This window comes from Drosophila montana, unplaced genomic scaffold (assembly GCF_035044405.1).
Source record: "Drosophila montana isolate Dmon_TW-CO22-7 unplaced genomic scaffold, ASM3504440v1 contig_2626_1, whole genome shotgun sequence".
NCBI classification, from domain to species: Eukaryota; Metazoa; Arthropoda; class Insecta; order Diptera; family Drosophilidae; genus Drosophila; species Drosophila montana.
The window spans coordinates 372,215-391,891 of NW_026997490.1; the positions used below are offsets into that span (position 1 = coordinate 372,215).

Sequence of the window (19,677 nt, forward strand, 5' to 3'; positions counted from 1 at the left end):
CAGGTAAGAAATTCAACATCAACCAGTGCCTCCCACTAACCGCGCATCACACGCTCTTTTTTTGCATTTTTTTTTTTTGCGTGAGCAAATGCGTGTTTTTGACCGACTTTTGTATGCGCTCGCCAATTGCATGACATAAAGATAATTGTGGTCGTTTTGTGGTTATAAGCTTGGTTCAATACCATTTCCCACGTGCGTGTCCCTAATGCGCATCTCAAATTGCTTTTGTTGTTGTTTTTGCTGCTTGTTGATAGCCTTTGACTTGGACTTGGGTGTTTGTGTTACTGTTGTTCTTCTTATCGCAATGCAACTTTGCCTGAGCGCATGCTGTGGCGAAACGGGCACACAGATAATTGATCCGAAAATGTTTTAAAAATGCAAAGCATAGAGTTGCCACACAAACACAATAACAACTGTAAGAAACACTGCCTGTTTACCGTTGCCTTTGCACATTTTACTTTACGCATTTTCGCATTCCACGGCATTTGCATTACCAGCGCGTGTTTTGAGTTTTCATTCGCCTGTCACCTCTTTAGCTCTGTTCTCCTTGCACATATAAACACACACACACATCACCCGCTCTCTCATGCTCTTTCTGCATGTCATCTGTCGTGGTCAGTAGCCGGCCCCGGTCCCAGCCCCACACACTCAGATGCAAAAAAAAAAAATAAATGGACCAGTGTGAAATTTTCCGTTTTTTTTTTCGCCGACTTGCACATTTACGTCAAATTCCCCCGCACCCTCAGCTTACGCTCATAGCACTGGTAAAGAAAAATATGCTCAACTTATTTTGAAGGCGTCGCCTCTTGACCTTTTTTCACGTCGCCTCCCCCTCGAATAGATTTTCGTTATTCATTGCTGTTGACCAAAATGGAAATGTTTGTTGTCTATCGTAGAATTGTCGCAAAAAACAAGGCCTGACAATTTGTCTGCATGTTGAATGATTCTACGTGTGATCCAAAAGATTTTGCCGGTATGTGTTGTTCATTTGTTACAAGTTAAACAGACGTTGCGTTGTTTATTGCAATTGATAAGGCTTTAAATTCAATTTCGACCTTGTTGCACACGCTTTAGTTACACACCCAGACATAAGCAGTTACAAATATTGGCATATAAATAGGCTTAAAGATCTGGCGCAAATTGCTAGTTGCAGTTGGATGCTTTAGAGAATTGCATGTCAATTATTATTAACGGCAGCCGTTAATCTCGCCATCTCTCTCTTTCTCTCTCCTGCCGGGCAGTGCTGCAACGATAAAGATATGAGTACAACTATATTTCTAACGACAGCGGAGAATGGACTGCGACACGATAAAATTGTTATACTCGATGCTGGTGCACAGTATGGCAAGGTAAGTAATCGATATCGCCCACAGCTATCAATATCGATAATAATCGTTTTCAATTATTCGCACAGGTCATCGATCGCAAGGTGCGCGAGCTTTTGGTAGAATCGGACATTCTGCCATTGGATACGCCAGCGTCGACGATACGCGATAATGGCTATCGGGGCATCATCATCTCCGGTGGGCCCAATTCAGTATATGCTGAAGATGCGCCCACGTATGATCCCGATCTGTTTAAACTGAAAATCCCTATGCTGGGCATCTGCTATGGCATGCAGTTAATCAACAAAGAGTTCGGCGGCACCGTGCTCAAGACCGACGTGCGCGAGGATGGCCAGCAAAATATTGAAATTGAAACATCGTGCCCGTTGTTTAGGTAAGACTAAGAGAATCCCCACTAATCTCCAGCAGCAAAAAGAAAGCGTTTAAATTGCAAGCTTATTTGAGCGCTGATACAATGCTGCCAAAGCAAACAAAAGCCAGGAACAGTTCAGTTTAGCGTAGTCTATAAACTGATCTACACGTGGCCTCACATTTTATAAATCATTTAATTTGTTTACTTCAATTATTAAACGTGTTTAATCTCTTGCAGTCGCCTTAGTCGCACACAGTCCGTGCTGCTCACCCATGGCGATAGCGTGGAGTGCGTGGGCGAGAAACTTAAAGTCGGTGGCTGGTCAACGAATCGCATTGTGACAGCCATTTATAACGAGATCTTGCGAATCTATGGCGTACAATTTCATCCCGAAGTCGATCTAACCATCAATGGCAAACAAATGCTATCAAACTTTCTGTACGAAATATGCGAGCTAACGCCAAACTTTACCATGGGCAGTCGAAAAGAGGAATGCATACGCTATATACGCGAAAAAGTGGGCAATAACAAAGTCTTGGTATGTCTCTAAAATTTATAAATATTGTTTTAAAACACTTTACTAAAGTGTAACTCTTTGCAGTTGCTGGTCAGCGGCGGCGTTGATTCGAGTGTGTGTGCCGCATTACTGCGACGTGCGCTGCATCCAAGCCAAATCATAGCAGTGCATGTGGATAATGGTAATGTTAGCACCAGAGGAGGATTTTCAAGCTTTTAGCTGTTTAACTAAATTTGTTCCCACCTCGCAGGTTTCATGCGCAAGAACGAAAGCGAAAAGGTGGAGCGTTCGTTGCGAGATATTGGCATTGATTTGATAGTGCGTAAGGAAGGCTACACGTTCCTCAAGGGCACCACGCAAGTGAAGCGACCCGGCCAGTATTCTGTTGTTGAAACGCCCATGTTATGTCAGACCTATAATCCGGAAGAGAAGCGTAAAATCATTGGTGATATATTTGTAAAAGTGACCAATGATGTGGTCGCCGAATTGAAACTAAAACCCGAGGAGGTACTGCTGGCGCAGGGCACACTGCGACCCGATCTGATTGAATCTGCATCCAATATGGTCAGCACGAATGCCGAAACAATCAAGACGCATCACAATGACACGGATCTGATTCGGTAGAGCGCTAGCATATTCAAGATATTATTATATTTTAGTTTGTTTTATTTTGGTATGCCTTGTGAAAAATATTAGAAATTCATATGTATATCGGAAGCAGTTTATATATGGAACATATAACTGGAGCCAAACATTTTAAAGAAATTGACCCTACAACAAGTTGTAGGCAAGTGCTGGCACTGCGTGTGCCAAAGGATACAATTATATTTGGTGTTAACCTTACCCTACGATAAATACCCTAAATTTCATATCAACTTTCTCTAAATGTATGGTATATCTATTTTGCAGGGAGCTGCGTAATGCTGGACGCGTCGTAGAACCATTATGTGACTTTCACAAGGACGAGGTGCGTGATCTAGGCAATGATCTGGGCCTGCCAGCGGAATTGGTCGAACGACAGCCTTTTCCCGGACCTGGACTAGCCATACGCGTGCTATGCGCGGAGGAAGCCTATATGGAAAAGGATTACTCAGAGACACAGGCATGACACCTTCTAAGAAAAATGGCCCATATAAAATCCGACTAATCCTCGTTTTTCTACGTTCACAGGTCATTGTGCGCGTTATTGTGGACTACAAGAATAAACTGCAAAAGAACCATGCGCTTATTAATCGTGTGACGGGCGCCACCAGTGAAATCGAGCAAAAGGAACTGCTGCGCATCTCTGCCAATTCGGATATACAGGCAACATTGTTGCCGGTACGATCGGTGGGTGTGCAGGGTGATAAGCGCACCTATAGCTATGTAGTGGGCTTGTCAACGACGAGCCCGGAGCCCAACTGGCAGGATATGCTATTTTTGGCCAAAATAATACCGCGCATATTGCATAATGTTAACCGTGTCTGTTATATCTTTGGCGAGCCCGTGCAGTATCTAATTACGGATATAACGCACACAACGCTCAACACTGTGGTACTGGCCCAGCTCCGGCAAGCGGATGCCATAGCCAATGAGGTGAGCATCCAAATAAAGCAAGTTGATTGTGATTATAATTGTATTTCTTATCAATAGATTATTATGCAAGCGGGTCTGTATCGGAAAATCTCACAAATGCCCGTAGTTCTGATACCCGTACACTTTGATCGTGATCCCATTAATCGTACGCCCTCCTGCAGAAGATCTGTTGTGTTGCGTCCATTTATAACGAACGATTTTATGACTGGTGTGCCAGCTGTGCCCGGCTCTGCTCAACTGCCATTGCAAGTGGGTCATCAAGAGGCTGCTTATAAATTTATAAACAATTGTTAACTGACTTGTTTACCTTTTACAGGTTCTAAATCAAATAGTGCGCGATATATCGAAATTGGATGGAATCTCGAGGGTGCTGTACGACTTGACAGCCAAGCCGCCCGGTACCACCGAGTGGGAATGATGCGTTCGAAACCAAAACCTTTAACAGCCATTTCAATAGCAATAGAGATATGTAGAAACAATAAACTACTACTGCATGGTAATTAACAAAGAGACGCATGAGACAATAGCAGAGATGCCGCCTGCTGCTCATCCAAAAATCCTGGGACAGCTAACAGCTATTAAGCAAAACTGAGAGCAACTGAGAGAATAGAGAGAGAGAGAGAGAGGAGAGCGTAAATACAATTTAGAGTGCCGCTTTAACAAAACAAAACAAAACAAAAAAACAAACACCACAACCAACAACACAATATTAACAAAAACAATTCAGGTTTATAATATCGATTATTGTGTGTAATTAAAAGTAACGCGAAACGATGTTAAACAACAAACAAGAAATTAACACCAGATGGCAACAAATAATCTATTGCTGTATATTGAAATATTAACATGTTTAAGCAGCATGTGCGATTTGTTCCTTTTATGAAAAGGAGATTACAAAACACATAAGATACATAAGTAACAAAAACAATTTATTTACGCATTTTTTAGTTATATACATAATTATACATATATATACATATATATATGCATATATATACACACACATAAATGTTATATATATATACATGTATATATACAGATATTAAATTAATGCAAAACCATGTTCTGAACGTTGTATATTTGCATGGAAAATGTTTTCGAGGAAATCGTGTTTGCAAAACAGAAAATTGTAAGAAGTACGAAATATATAAAAAAAGAAAAACAAAACAAAAGAAAAACTATTGTAAGCTAAAATTATGAATTGTTATATAAAAACGTTTTACTATTTAAATGGCAAAAACCACAGCAAAACAAATTATTATGATTAAAAAACAAAAAAAAAAACAAAATAAAAAAACTAAAAAGAAATGTAATAAAATCGAAAAGGCTATATGTAAATACATTATCGAAATTTATGAAGGTACAAATGCTCATTGTTCACACTTTCAGTTTCCGTCCGGCTGCTCTGCCCTACGGCAGCCGATGAAAAGCCTCCGATGTTAGGCTCATAGTGCCGCCTCGTCTATTCCTCAGGTGCTCCAACGTTTGCAGCTTTTGTCCAAAGAATGTGCGGGTTTTGCTCTTACTGCGACCCAAACGCATGCATTTGGCTGCGAGACTCTCCCCGGGCACGCTTTCCGCTTCAGACACGGGCTAAAAGTGAGTAGTATTTTAATGCAGATATTAGAATACATTTAATTAGTTTACTGAAATTCTAGATTGATGTTACTTGTCTAAATGATGATCAGTTATTTAATTAACGAGAATCCGGCTTCTAATCTCAGGCTAGTTCTATTTTTAAAATATAAATCTATAAATAAATACTCTATGACAATATTGATTGTTATTGTAGGAGCTGTGTGATATAGCATCCGATGTTGATAACATTTATATGGGACCATCTGGCTGTTTGGCACAATCCGCTGCTGATTGGATTTGAACTATGTACTAACGACACAGTATAGCTCACAATTCTCGAGTGCGATGCGCGCAACTCTGAAACCCTATAGGATGTAGGACACTGACGTGAAGATCGTGGTCAAATCGGAGGAGCTTTATATTATCTAGTGTCTTGGACAAACAAACATGGTTCTGACCGATCGTTCCTAAGACAGCTATATAAACTAGAGATTCGGCTGACTTCAAAATATGTAACTGCAGCAAAAAGATAGTTGCAAGCCAAGTTTTAATAAGAAAAGTTAAAGAGTTGGGAGAGGAACATGACTATGTCCGGTTTGCTGTTGCAGGAATACTTTCGGTTGTTATTTCTACCCCTTTCACTACTGCTGCTTTATGAGACGCATCCATCTGTTGTCTTGGGTATTCCCAAATCCCTATACTTACAGCTGGAACATCTTTCTTGACTGGCTTTTTGCGGTCGAACGTGTGTTTGATCAGAAACTGAAATCGATCCGAATAGCGCAACTTTGGTGGCAACTCATCGACTTTATTAAAAAATTGTGCCTCCTGTCGACGCAGTTGATCCAGCTGGACCTTGTAGCGCCATTTAACAATGAGTTGTTTCCATCTCTCCGGCGTTGGCACACGATGTGCAGTGGTGGTCATTTCCTCAGCGATCTGTTGCCAGATCTCTGCCTTAAGATCATAATTGAAGAAGTCCTTGTGATTCTCCATCCAGAGGCACTCGTTCTTTCTGTACAAATCGAGCAGCTTGAAATAGAAGCGCCATCTGCGTTTGGTGCGCGGCGTGGCGAAGGTTAAGTTTGTGACGGAAGTGAAACTATTTAAGCTCTGCGCCTCGTTGGCCATAATGTAATAGGACTGTAAATTTGGACAATTGCTAATATATATAGCATTTAAATCTATAGAAACAGTTGACAGTTTCAAAGTTTTATTCGTTTAATATATATTGCTAAGTTTCTGTTTTTGTTTTCAGTTTTATAATTGATACAATTAATTTAAACACATGTTAATGAGTGGGTATTTTGGGGTGCAGGGGAAATGGGTCAGCACATGTCCGGGATGGATTTTGTGGTCACTTATTGTCCGCTTCAAAAATCAAAAATCGTTCGCGTTTTGTTTTTCATACATATTACAATCAATTTTATTCGCATTCGCAGCAAACAAATTTGCAAAAACAAAGTTCAACTAAATATAATAATTTATAGATGTATAATTGTATATATATAAAACTGTTTCACAATGTCTCGATTTATGTTTCGATTACATAACTTTAACTATTAGCACTTTCGACACTGAATTAAAATTTAAAAGCAACTCGCCAGAAAAAATTAAATAAGATATATATATATATTGAAAAAAAAACAATACCATAATTTGATTGCTTGCGTTTCATGTCGGGCGTATATAAGTATCTATATGCATATGTTCGTGTCTTGAGTGTTTGTGTGTGTGCTGTGTGTATGCGTGGGAGGCGACTCGAGAGGGGGTCAGTAACTTATTGGGCCAACTCCTTCATGCGATTGAGAGCGCTGCCCGCCTTAAACCAGCCAATCTGCAGATCATTCAGAGTATGGTTCAGCTTAATCCTGTCCACCTTGTCGCCATTCTTGATCTCGCATTCGACGGGCTTGCCGGGCGCCAAGCTGCCCAGATTCAGCAGCGAAATCTTGCTCGTGGGTTGAATCTAGAAATATATATTTATATGTATATATCAAATATAATTTAAAGTAATTTTAGAGCCCCGAAAATTGAGAGATTCGAACCCGAAGATATTCATTCAAACCAGGTTCGACCTGTTCGAGTCAGCAACATGTTCGAGCTGCAACTCGAACAGTTCGAGCTGGAACAATATAAGTCTTGATTTGCTCGACTGAGTAATTGTTCGACTATCCGAAAAGTGTTTCGTTTGACTCGATGCAGGGCTCTAATTAAAATATTTTACGGCTCACCTTGTCGTAGTCGGCGGCATTGGCAAAGGTCAGCGGCAGGAGACCCTGTTTCTTGAGGTTGGTCTCGTGGATGCGCGCAAACGACTTCACAATGATGGCGCGACCACCCAAGTGACGTGGCTCGAGGGCGGCATGCTCGCGGGAGGAGCCCTCACCGTAGTTATCATCACCGATGGCCACCCACCTAATGTTGTTGGCCTTGTAGTCGCGTGCGACTTCGGGAACATTGCCCCACTTGCCGGTGCGCTGGTTCTTGATCTTGTTCATCTCATTGTTCTCAATGTTGGTGGCGCCAATGAACAAGTTGTTGGAGATGTTGTCCAAATGGCCGCGATACTTGAGCCAGGGGCCGGCGGCAGAGATGTGATCCGTGGTGCACTTGCCCTTGACCTTGATCAGAACGGTCATGTCGGTCAGATCCTGGCCGCTCCACTTGTCGAAAGGCTCCAGCAGCTGCAGGCGCTGCGACTTGGGATCAACAGCAATAGCGACGCTATCGCCGACCTGTTTATGAGGAAAACTCCAATTAGATACAAGAAATTTTAAAGATTAGTTTGAACTTACAGGTGGTGGTGCGGTGTAGGTATCCTGGCCGGGATCGAAGCCCGAAGCGGGCAGCTCATCACCGAACGGCGCCTTCAGCTTGAACTTCTTGCCATCGGCGCCAGTGAGCTCATCCTTCAACGGATTGAAATCCAAGCGACCGGCAATGGACAACGCGGTGACCATTTCGGGGCTAGTCACAAAACAATGTGTCGCCGGATTGGCATCGTTGCGACCGGTAAAGTTGCGATTGTACGAGGTGACAATGGTGTTCTTGTCGCCCTTCTTCACATCCTGGCGATCCCATTGTCCGATGCAGGGACCACAGGCATTGGCCAGCACAGTGCCGCCGAACCTGTCGAACACCTCGGAGAAGCCATCGCGTTCAATGGTGGCACGAATCTGCTCAGATCCGGGCGTTACATTGAATGGTATCTTCGACTTGAGGCCATGGCTCATGGCATCCTTGGCAATGCTGGCACAGCGACCCATGTCCTCGTAGGAGGAGTTCGTGCATGAGCCAATCAGGCCGACCTTGATGTCCATGGGATAGCCGTTCTTCTTGGAGTTCTCGCCCAGCTTGCTAATGGGATGAGCCAAATCTGGCGTGAATGGACCATTCACATGCGGTTCCAGTGTATCCAAGTTGATCTCAATCAGTTCATCGTACTCGCAGTTCTTGTCCGCGGTCAACACCTTGGTCTGATATTTCTTGGCCTCCGCGGCAATGCCGCTGCGGCCTGTCGACTTCAGATAGTCAGCCATGCGCTGATTGAAGGGGAACAACGAGGTGGTGGCACCAATCTCAGCACCCATGTTGCAAATGGTGGCCATGCCGGTGCAGGAGATGGAGTCAACGCCATTGCCATGGTACTCAATGATGGCGCCAGTGCCGCCCTTGACAGTCAGAATGTCGGCAACCTTCAGAATGACATCCTTGGGCGAGGTCCAGCCGGTAATTTTGCCCGTTAAATTGACACCAATCACCTTGGGGCACTTCAGCTCCCAGGGTATATCGGCCATGACATCGACAGCATCAGCACCGCCGACACCAATGCACAGACCACCGAGACCGCCGCCATTGGGCGTGTGCGAGTCCGTGCCGATCATCAGCAGGCCGGGGAAGGCGTAGTTCTCCAAGATGATCTGATGGATGATACCGCTGCCTGGCTTCCAGAAGCCCAGGCCATATTTGGCGCAGGTCGTTGCCAGGAAGTCATAAACCTCACGATTCAGATCCTTGGCACGGGCCAAATCCTTGACACCACCGATTTGCGCCTCAATCAAGTGATCGCAGTGCACGGTCGAGGGCACCGCAACCTTCTTTAGGCCAGAGGAGATGAACTGCAGCAGGGCCATCTGAGCGGTGGCATCCTGCATGGCGACACGATCGGGTCGCAGACGCAGATACGATGTGCCGCGCTCGATTTCCTGATTCGCTGGATCATCCAAATGCGAATAGAGCACCTTCTCGGACAAGGTCAACGGGCGATTCAGACGACTGCGCACCACATCCAGGCGCTTGGTCAGCTTATCGTAGGGCAGATAGACGTCCGAGTCGAATTTTGACAATGCCACCTTGGAGGCGGTATAGCAGGAAGCATGAAATTGACGGGCCATGGGATCCACAACATGCTTGCCCAGTTTGCACACCTGTTTATACCCAAATAAAACAAGTGGTTGGCCAATTAGCACGTTTCAATATAATTAGAACAAAGCATATAGGGAGCAGAAAATAGTTTCAAATTTTAAATCTGTAGTTTGTAACCAAACCCCCAACAAATTAATATTTTAAGTTGTGAGTTGCGCGTTTTTTTGACTATAAAATGTTAGCAATAGTTATATGTTATGGCTTTAACATATATAGGTTCATTAACATAAGTGTTCAAATTGTAATTAACAGCTAAACGCAAGTGAAGATCTTTTAAAACAAACTGAATAAGTTTTTACTAACTGTTAAGTATACACGAGAAAATACGTTGGCTTTTGTCTCTGCTACTAACAGTCAAATGTTATGCACTGCCAATTATATTAACAGAAACGTTGACTACTTAACAGAGCGCGCTTGATATAATATTTATGTGTCACAAACAGTTGTATGTTATGGTATTTACATTAACAAGACTGTTATTGCCAATAAACAGATAATTACAGTTTAGTAAACATTTATACAACTCAATTCAAGCGCAGTGAAACGCATAAACATTTAAACGTAAATCACAAGTTGAGTTATTTGTTTGCCCATCGCTAATGCTATGCGTAAACCTTGTGATTCGCATTGGGGCACACTATAAATAATAGTTGATTAACATATCAGGGGCACTTATATTATTAATTAACTTGATTGACCAGCTGTACGAACAGATTACCGATAAGATAGCTATTGGCAACGGGCTTCTCATTTGATCCAATATCATTTAAGTATCTATACAATATACAGTAAAATCTCTCATAACAAGCGGCGCTCCTCTTTACAAGAAAAACAAAAAAATGTGTGAAAAGAACTAATTATTTCATTTCATATAATTTACTAGATTTTCCTTCACGGACAACTCTAAAAACTTTCCTATGTAGGACATTAATTAAAACAGAGGATGTCCGCTCAAGGGACTTATCACTGTACATACACATGTAAGCATTCAGTACTAATTCACGTGATCAATAAATAGCAACAAAAGCAAACTCAACTAATTACGTGAAAAGGTCATTAACTTTTGGCCAATGCCCTGCCCCTTGGAGATGTTATTGCTCCCCCACAGAGCGAGGGAGATTCCAACTTTAAGCTGTTTACCGTGTTTAAATGGAAAAATACGCGCAGAGTGCGTGACTTTCAAGCACAAACGTAATACAGTTGCATATATATTTATATAGACTATAATTAAAAATACTATCAAAGTGTCACAAGATAAGAACAAATAAGATATGTATATGGCTGGGGCTTCTTGCAGCAATTGCCAGTTGAATAACGATGCTTATATAAAAACACACACAAGTTGCACGTTGTTTAATTTGTTGCAAAAATTGTTGTTACTCGTTTAAAGGTCATTTTATTTACAAACACACACACACACGGACACACACATGGCTGGCACAATGAATTCTACACTACTTTTGAAAAATTTAAAGAAGTACCAGAACATACTTCGATTAGGTAACAACTTTTTGATTGGTTTTTAGGTTAGAAAAGCGCAACGCGAAAAATTCCAATTTGCATTTAATTTTTCAGCTCATATGCATATGAAAATAAATCGTTTAATTGATGATATATTGTTATTGGAGTTTAATTGTGTTATCAGCTTTAATTTCATTTTTTTGCGTGTCTGTGTGTGCGTGTGTGTATGTGTGGATTCACTGGCTCCCGCTTCCAGAATTAAGGCATGGTTATTTGGCAACACGTACCTGTGCCTGTGCGTTCATTAATCTCGCTGCCATAATTACGCGTTTATTTCTCGTACAATATTCAACTATTTATAAACACTCGAAATTTTGTTAGGTGACTTTAAATGATAACCCAGTCGAACATCAAAATTTTCAGCCCTCTCAGCCGGAAGATTTTAACACAGACTGAGCGCAAATCGCAAAAGCTGGCTGGCGGCGAGGGTGACATGCTATTAGAGATGAGCAACAATTGTCGAAGTGACTGGTTTTTTCGATAAAAGCGACTGACTAGTCTTTTAATTGTTGTATAAGATAATACAAAACTATATAGCTACGAGCCTACTAAAAAAACGTTAAGAATAACTGTCTAAGTGTATATTGATTGACAGCGTTTTAAAATTAAATTAAGAAAAGTCACTGTGACAATTGCCCACAACTGGGCACAGCGCTACTCCGCTCTAGCCGATGTGACATCGTTATCGATAACAACAAATAGTTTGTTAGCCAACACTGCTTTTATGTTTTGTTTGCGTGGGTGGATGGGCGGGTTTGCGCCCATTTGTTACAACTGTGCGAATAATATATTAGTTGGAAAAACATAAATTAGAACTATCCAGAAATGTGCGGTCATTTGGCTGCTTGGCATTGCAATGTCGGATCGTCGTAAACGTGGTTGTATGCCCGAAGTAACTGTAGATTATCACGCAGTGCCGTTACATGGGAATCCAACGGAAAATCTCAATCGAAATTCAAACTCAACGTCAACGACTACGTCATGCTGCAGGCGTCCCGCGGCTGCTGCGGCAGAGCAAAACTCCTTATGCTGTAGTCATGGCTATATTATACCCGTGTTCATATTGTTTGTGCTTGTTCTAATTGTACTGCTGTTGCCTTGGGAAACATTAAATGGCCATATGGACGAAACTACCCCCGTCGAAAAGCCGTTGCCTTGTCAACTCCAGCTGGTGGAGACGATACCAATTGGCTTGAACTACTCGCACGATAGTCCCAAATTTATGAGCACCTTCGAGGCGTGGCAGTTGCTGCTGACCAAAGCAAAGGCGACGATAGACATAGCTGCTCCGTACTGGACATTGCGTGGGGTGGATGTGAATGACACAAGCACCCATCTGGGTGAGCAGCTATTCCAGCGCTTGCTCTCGAATGGGGACCCGGGCAAGCCCAAGTTACGCATACGCATTGCGCTGAACAAAAGCCTGGAGAGCTCGTGGCATGCGGATGCCCGAATCTTTGCCAACTATGGCGCCGCTCAAGTGGTGGCCGTCAAGCTGGCCAATGAGGGTGGTGCCTTGCACACAAAGCTCTGGATTGTGGATGGACAGCATTTCTATTTGGGCAGCGCAAACATGGACTGGCGCTCGTTGACCCAAGTCAAGGAGCTGGGCGTCCTTGCCCAGAACTGTCCGCAGCTGGCTCGCGATTTGTCCAAGATCTTCAAGGCCTACTGGCAGCTGGGCAGCGATAAGGATGCACTCATGCCCAAGCCGTGGCCATGGTCCTATTATACCACATACAATCTACGTCAGCCCATGCTCATCCGCGTCAACAGAAACTATACCATGCGTGCCTATATATCCAGTGCACCGCCGCCGCTAACGGCCAGCGGACGTACCCATGATCTGGATGCCATCTTAAACTGCATAGATACGGCTCTGGAATTTGTGCATATCGCTGTCATGGACTACTATCCGCTGATTTTGCTGGGCGGCAAATTGGAGTTTTGGCCGCCCATTGATAACGCTCTACGAAAAGCAGCCGTGGAGCGTGGCGTGACCATCAAGCTGTTGATATCGTGGTGGAAGCATTCGGATCCCAACGAGGATAACTACCTGCGTTCGCTGCAGGAGTTGTCCACTCTCAACCACCAAGTAGATATACAAATTGTGAGTATTTTTGTGTGTTATTTCAAGAATGAAATTTATATTGTTTTTACTTGCAGCGCCGTTTTATTGTGCCTTCGGATGAGCAGCAGCTGAAGATACCCTTTGCCCGTGTCAATCACAATGCCTACATGGTCACCGAGCGAGTTGCGTATATAGGCACCTCCAACTGGTCGGGCGAGTATTTCACCCACACGGCTGGCGTCGGTCTGGTCCTGGCCGATGTGGACTTTGAAAACGAAACGCAACACACTTTGCGCTCGGATGTTTTAGATGTTTTTGCAAGGGATTGGCATAGTCCGTATGCGCTGCCGCTGAAATATAATTTGCGTCTTTGAGTTTTTAATGTTAAATATTTAAATTTTGCGCGCGCTCGTTTCGCCGCGCTGTTGTTTTACAACACTGCCACATTAAGCTGCTGCATGTCATAACAATTAGTCACATCCAACCTCAATTTTTAAAATTACAAAATAAATCCAATATCAAGCCGAAAAAGGCATTTTCGCACGGCTCAGCATAGTCCATATTTGCTCCCTCTGAAATATTATTTGCGTCTGAGTTTTTGAAATATTTGTAAATTTTTCGCGCCAACAACTCGCCTCACCGTCGTTTTTCAGCACTGCTCCATACAGCTGCTGGATGTCATAACAAATAACCTAACCTCAATAAAAAAAAATGACAAAATAAACATAAAATAATGGCAAACAAAAAGCCCACGCGTGATCTGATCGGCATTATTTGGACCAATTTTTGGCGTTCGTTCTTGCCGCGTAAGTACCGCGGCGATTACAAAGGCGACGACTACTTTGGCAACAAATACTATGAGATACCAGCAAATCGGGTGGTTGGCCAACGCAAGGAACGCTGGTTCGAGCCGGCCGATAAGGAAGCCTTTGACCAGGAGCTGACCGCCGAGTGGGAGGCCTGGCTGCGTGGTCGTCGTGAGGATCCGCCATCTCGCGATGAATTGATCAAGAATCTGCAAGTCATCGAGATGAAGAAGCGCAATGCAGCTGAGCTGGATGCGCAGTATGCCAAGGGCAAGGACGCGGGCGCCCTGCCCAAGCAGGTGGAGGGCGAGACAATTGGCACGTATCCCAAGTACAAGGATTACGAAATAAATCCCGGCAAGAAGCCGACGGAAGAAAAAAAATAAACATTGTTGTCTGTGTATTTTGAATTTATTTGTTAATATATGTACGTATTACTAGTTTAAATTTATTTATGCGGTTGTTCACCAATCATTCAAATCTAAATCCTTTACAATATCCACAGCCGTGGCGGCTTCATCGTACTCATCTGCAGCGGGTTCTGCGGGCGCCGCCAGCTTTTGCTCCAAGCGCGGCTCTGAGTCCGGCTTGCGCTTGGGCTTCTTCGGCTGCGGCGGCACTGCTTCTTCTTCATCCTCATCGTCGTCGTCGTCGTCATTGGGTATGCCCGCTGCATCATCGTCTTCCGAGTCCGATGGGAACAGCTCCAGTTCGCCGTTTTCATTACGCACCGTCACGCCGGATTTGGCCGCCGGCCGCTTCAGCTTGGGCACATCGTAGTCCGCATTGATGTCATCTATTTGGGCCGCCTGGCGTCGCTTCTTCGTCTCGTGCGTCTTCAGCCAGCTGGCGTAGTAGATGTCCAATGGTGTGCGCTTATTGCGCACCTGCTGCTCCCAGGCCTGCACCGCCTTTGCGTCCTTCAGGTCAAACGTGACGCTGCTCTTGCTGCGCTGCTGCTCAATGAAACGGCTGCTCTCCTGAATCTTCTCCAGCAGCTGTTTCAGCTTGCGCACATAGTTGGCATTGCGGCACTCCTTGAGGTAGGCCTTAATGGCCATCACCACAGGCACCACCAGATCGCTAAACGCCAGCGTGGCCGACTCATGCGCCAGATACTCCAACAGCAGGCCGCACACCTGCTCGACGACCTCATCGCGAAATCCGTTCTCCGCCAGCTGCGACTTGTTCAGACGCAAGATACACGTAAATTGCAGCGGCTTCATCGACACCGATGTGTGCTTCCGATTGAAGGTATTGCTGCGCAGCACCTCGACAATGAGCGGCAGGATTGGGATGTACGTGTGCGTCTCCTTGGCCAGCGAGATGAGCGATTGCAGGCAATGGAAACGTAGCGGAAAGTACTGCGCTGTCGGTATGAGTCGAATGACGCCGGTGGCGATGGTAACCAGTGGATAAACCAGCGGCTGCAATTGCGGTTTGTTTGTGGTCGCACCCAGCAAATCCGACCACAGACGCAACGAGTTGATAAACTGCCAATTGTAGACCGCCTGGAAGCTGTCCTTCTTCTTCAGGATGACCGCATTGCGCAGATGTATGGCCAGCTGACGTATGTAGAGAAAGGCGTGCTGATAGCTAACATTCAGGTCCAGGGCGAACATCTCCACCAGCGAGCGGCGCATGAAATTTATGCCCGGCAGCGTGCTGGGCGAAACGAACTTGGAATTGCGCACATACGCCAGATACATGGCCTTCAGCACATGATTCAACATCGTAGCCTGCAAGTGTAACAAGTCAAGTGTTAATAAAAAATCTCTACACGATTAGGCGTCAACTTACCTGTTGTTTTCGTGTGATTTTCAGTATGCACAGAAAAGCCAGCACGCGCACCGTTTCATCGCCCGTGGCCCACAGTACAATCAGACGCTTGAGGATGGTCTTGCCCAGCGCCGTAAATGGCGCTACCATGCCAGCCATTTGATGCAAATGCTTGAGCAGCACATTAAGTATGTTCGAGCTGGACACCTGCTCCACGAGGCGTATCAAGTCGCCCAGATAGTAGTGCAGGCAACCGCGCACCTTTACCCACTTCTTGTGCTTGTGCAGCGGCAGGCTACTGTTGGGTTTGACGCCCAGCACACGGATTATGGCTGGCTGCAAATGGAGCACGCACAGCTGGATGACGCCGTTGAAGGTGGCGGCGCCAACAACTTTGTAGGTGCCGGCATTGGCCTGTTCGCCCTCGGCATCGGCACTAATGCTGGCCAGCGCGGAGTTGAAGGCCTGTATAACCTGACGCACTGCTTCAATGGACACATTGGGCTTGGACAGCTGCTGTTCCCATTGGCGCAGCATGTTAAGTGTTATTTTTTGTGCGCCACCCGCAGCCGCTGCGTCTTCATCCTCGTCGCCCTCAAAGTCGCTCTCGTCGCTTGCCACGGCCAGATCATCGCTGGGCTTGTGATATTTCTCATCATCCTCCTCGCTGTCCTCAGCTTCCTTTTGTTCTGCTGCATCTGCTTCCTCCTCATCGTCATCATCACTGTCCATAAGGTTAAACTCTAGCAATTCCTTGTCGTTCTTTTTCAGAAAATCATAGAACTCGGGATCTATGTCTTTAAGACCCTCCAAATCCTGTTTTTTCAACGTTTTCGACGCCTTCTTCTTCGGAGGCTTCTCATCTTTGCTTGTTGCGGCGGCGTTCTTTTGTTTTACTACTTTTTTTGTTGCCTTTGGCAACTTTGGCTCTTCTGACTGCGGCTTTTTCTTCATTACACCCTTTTTTGGCTTTGTTTTGTCCAGGGACTTTGCTTTTTTCGTTGCTACCTTCATTGTTTTTCGGGAATTAAATGAAACCAATCTGTAATGAATTCGATACTTGCTCAACACGTGCCGCTTTACATTTAACAGAACTACTCGTTACTAAACAGTAGTATCGCCACTTAACAGAGCTAGTTCACGGTTAACAGCTGTTTATAAACTGTGGTGGCTGCTCGATAGACGGCCGATATTTTGATGGGCGGGTTTTTTAAATTTCTGCAAGTCTAAGCTTATAAGCTACGGAAATACAACTTTAAGAGATTTTAGAATTTTATAATTATAGCCTTTTCGTGAAATAGCAGCACAGCATAAGGCTGTGTGACAAAGATAAATTGCATTTTGACAACCCAAAAAACAAATACGTCTCCTTTCAGCTGCACATTAATTAATCAGTAAAAACGTCGATCAACTAATGGAAACGCTTAAGGGGGCGTTGAATAAGCTCTACTATCATTTTTCAGTTGCAGCTACGCCTGCATCTGCGTCAGGGGCCACACATCTGGCCAACTTGTTGCCAACTGCCGCGCAACAAGTTGTTGTTGCTTGTACTTTGTGTGTTATTGTTGTTGTTGTTGTTGTTACAGAGACTGAAAACGAGAGTTAGGCTTAAGTGGAGCAGGGGCTGTTTGCCTTGATCAACGGCACTCGCAATTATTAATAGAAAAATTCACGTAATGTAAAACAAAAACAAAAACAGAAAAACTTGATACGGCCAGCTTAAATAATCGTATGCATACGAGGGGGGGGGGGGGAAGGGGAAGGTTGCTCAGATCCGCCTTAACACCTACGTTTGGGCCCCCATTGAATTACAGTTATGCATTTCTGGTGAACGTGTGCTGTGCAGCTCTTCCAGACATCCTTCAGCAGTTACGAAATGGCTTAAATGGGCATGCCAGTCGTTTGCCAGCACGATAAGCGTCCAGTCCCGTACCGGGACCGCTTCAATAAAAGTGTCAAACGTGCCCGGGACCGAGACACCACGCCCACAGCTCCAGCTCCAGCTCGAGCTCCAGTTCCAAGCGTCGCACGCAGTAGCCGCAGTTGGCAGTCGGCGCCGTTGTTGTTACCATGTCATGTTGGCAGCCACTCCCAATAGCAATTGCCCATAAATCTTGCCCGGCCAGTTGCCATTCACTTTTTTTTTTTATTATAATTGTCTTTTTTATTAGTTCCTCAACGCGTGTTCACGCAAAACGCATGACGCAGCCGCAGCGACAATTTCCTAGAGCGCGTTGCAAGTTCAAGTTTACGCAGCTTTAAAGCCAAATCGAAATCAGCTTCCTGCTCGGAACGCACTTTACTGGTTTATTCGCACGCAGTTGGCCCACAAAATGCGCAACTGCATCAGCTTTTTGGCCAAGGCCAAGCCAGGCATTTGGGCCAACGCATAAGTGCATTGCTTTGGCTGCCGGTTTGTCGATCTTGTTTTTTTTTGTTTTTTTTTTTTGGCCATTATGTGGCTTGGCTTTATTGTTGTTGTTGCTGTTTTGTTTTTGTTTACGATTTGCTGGCTTAGTTGTTTATGTTTATGCGCTCATGATCACATTGTGTGGGCGATGCCATGAATTACCGAATAAGGTTAATGGACTAACCGATCTCAGCGGAGAGAAGTGAAAAGAGTCTGCAATTGGCTTTTAAAGTGTTTAATCGCAATCAATTGATTTTATGTGCGATTGTAAATGTGTGCCGTGATTGAAATAGTTATGGCTAAAGAGTCCTTAAAATGAAAGACAACTAACATTTAAATGAAAACCTACAAATTTGGCTTAATTGACTTTTAACCCTTTATTACCTGATAAATATCATAGTGATATAATATACATTCATCTATAATGATAATATAATCATAAAATATATATACAAAAATTTTGTTTCAAAGAGTTAAAATCCATTATTAGATTTTTAAAAAAATTGCCCTATTTATTTGTAAAAAAAAAAAAAAAACATACTGGTATTAAAAAAGACTTAAAATAAATTGTATCTTTTGCAAAAAGATATTTTGTGAGTTTTGTATATATTTTTTGTTTCAAAATTATAAATTACAAATTTGAAAATATTTTCAATTAAATAAAATATTAAATACTATATATTATATTTTATTATATTGAATTTTGATTATTGCAAAGAAAATGCTTTTATAATTTTAAGCAGGCAGATCTTAAACTAAAATAATTATTATTTAAAAAAAAAAAATAAATAAAATAATAATTTTAAACGAAATAAAGCTTAGGTATTAGAAAATTAGTTATTGTTATTAAAAAAATATTGTATTCGGGTAAAAAAAGCGGAATACAAATATATTTGTCGATCATTCTAAGCAAGGAAGAAAATATATTCTATAAAGATCTTGATTTAATTTAAAAAAAAAAAAATATTAAGATACAGATAAATCTAAAAATATTAACTGTCGACTCTGGCCTTTCCTTCCAAATTCCTTTAAGTCTAGAAAACTGGTTGCCCCCAAAAACTTGTCTTGCACTCGCATGTTTCATGTCTCTAGTGTCTAGTTGGGGGAGAGGGGGGTCAACCCCTGCCCACCCCTCCCCACACGTTTATAAGCCTTATCAAGTGAACGCAATTGGCATCCCCCAATGCAAAAGCTGAGTACTTGTGTACACTTGAGAGCTCAAGGCGGCGGCATGTCATAAGCATTTGAGAGCTGGCCATAGAACGTGTTAAACAAATAATAATACTTACTTTGT

General features: G+C 43.5%; 6 protein-coding genes and 1 non-coding gene across 7 annotated transcripts; 4 read left to right on the forward strand and 3 right to left on the reverse strand.

Moving 5' to 3' along the window:
- The first annotated feature begins 1,241 nt into the window (after positions 1-1,241).
- Positions 1,242-4,477, forward strand: bur (GMP synthase burgundy). The gene is made up of 9 exons (XM_064683546.1): positions 1,242-1,349; positions 1,415-1,719; positions 1,936-2,236; positions 2,300-2,396; positions 2,466-2,835; positions 3,125-3,317; positions 3,386-3,790; positions 3,848-4,039; positions 4,107-4,477. The coding sequence occupies exons 1-9, from the start codon at positions 1,260-1,262 to the stop codon at positions 4,206-4,208; spliced, it is 2,055 nt and encodes a 684-aa protein (XP_064539616.1). The 5' UTR covers positions 1,242-1,259; the 3' UTR covers positions 4,209-4,477.
- On the forward strand, positions 1,748-1,880 carry LOC135429313 (small Cajal body-specific RNA PsiU2-38.40.4). The gene has a single exon (XR_010436397.1). It is a non-coding gene; the product is annotated as a small Cajal body-specific RNA PsiU2-38.40.4 (non-coding RNA).
- Positions 4,478-5,098: 621 nt separating the features above from the next.
- On the reverse strand, positions 5,099-6,519 carry LOC135429284 (uncharacterized). Its single transcript, XM_064683548.1, has 2 exons — positions 6,074-6,519; positions 5,099-5,383 (listed from the first exon to the last, which is right to left on the reverse strand). Exons 1-2 carry the CDS (start codon positions 6,497-6,499, stop codon positions 5,201-5,203), a joined length of 609 nt encoding a protein of 202 aa, XP_064539618.1. The 5' UTR covers positions 6,500-6,519; the 3' UTR covers positions 5,099-5,200.
- A 45-nt stretch (positions 6,520-6,564) lies between these two features.
- On the reverse strand, positions 6,565-11,712 carry mAcon1 (Mitochondrial aconitase 1). The gene is made up of 4 exons (XM_064683544.1): positions 11,545-11,712; positions 8,167-9,798; positions 7,603-8,106; positions 6,565-7,337 (listed from the first exon to the last, which is right to left on the reverse strand). Exons 1-4 carry the CDS (start codon positions 11,575-11,577, stop codon positions 7,149-7,151), a joined length of 2,358 nt encoding a protein of 785 aa, XP_064539614.1. The 5' UTR covers positions 11,578-11,712; the 3' UTR covers positions 6,565-7,148.
- Positions 11,713-12,031: 319 nt separating this feature from the next.
- LOC135429283 (5'-3' exonuclease PLD3) lies at positions 12,032-13,880 on the forward strand. Its single transcript, XM_064683547.1, has 2 exons — positions 12,032-13,427; positions 13,484-13,880. Exons 1-2 carry the CDS (start codon positions 12,174-12,176, stop codon positions 13,760-13,762), a joined length of 1,533 nt encoding a protein of 510 aa, XP_064539617.1. The 5' UTR covers positions 12,032-12,173; the 3' UTR covers positions 13,763-13,880.
- A 207-nt stretch (positions 13,881-14,087) lies between these two features.
- LOC135429285 (NADH dehydrogenase [ubiquinone] 1 alpha subcomplex assembly factor 2) lies at positions 14,088-14,641 on the forward strand. The gene has a single exon (XM_064683549.1). It carries the CDS (start codon positions 14,122-14,124, stop codon positions 14,578-14,580), a length of 459 nt encoding a protein of 152 aa, XP_064539619.1. The 5' UTR covers positions 14,088-14,121; the 3' UTR covers positions 14,581-14,641.
- Noc2 (Nucleolar complex protein 2) lies at positions 14,608-17,057 on the reverse strand. The gene is made up of 2 exons (XM_064683545.1): positions 15,995-17,057; positions 14,608-15,933 (listed from the first exon to the last, which is right to left on the reverse strand). The coding sequence occupies exons 1-2, from the start codon at positions 16,985-16,987 to the stop codon at positions 14,659-14,661; spliced, it is 2,268 nt and encodes a 755-aa protein (XP_064539615.1). The 5' UTR covers positions 16,988-17,057; the 3' UTR covers positions 14,608-14,658.
- Positions 17,058-19,677: the final 2,620 nt, after the last annotated feature.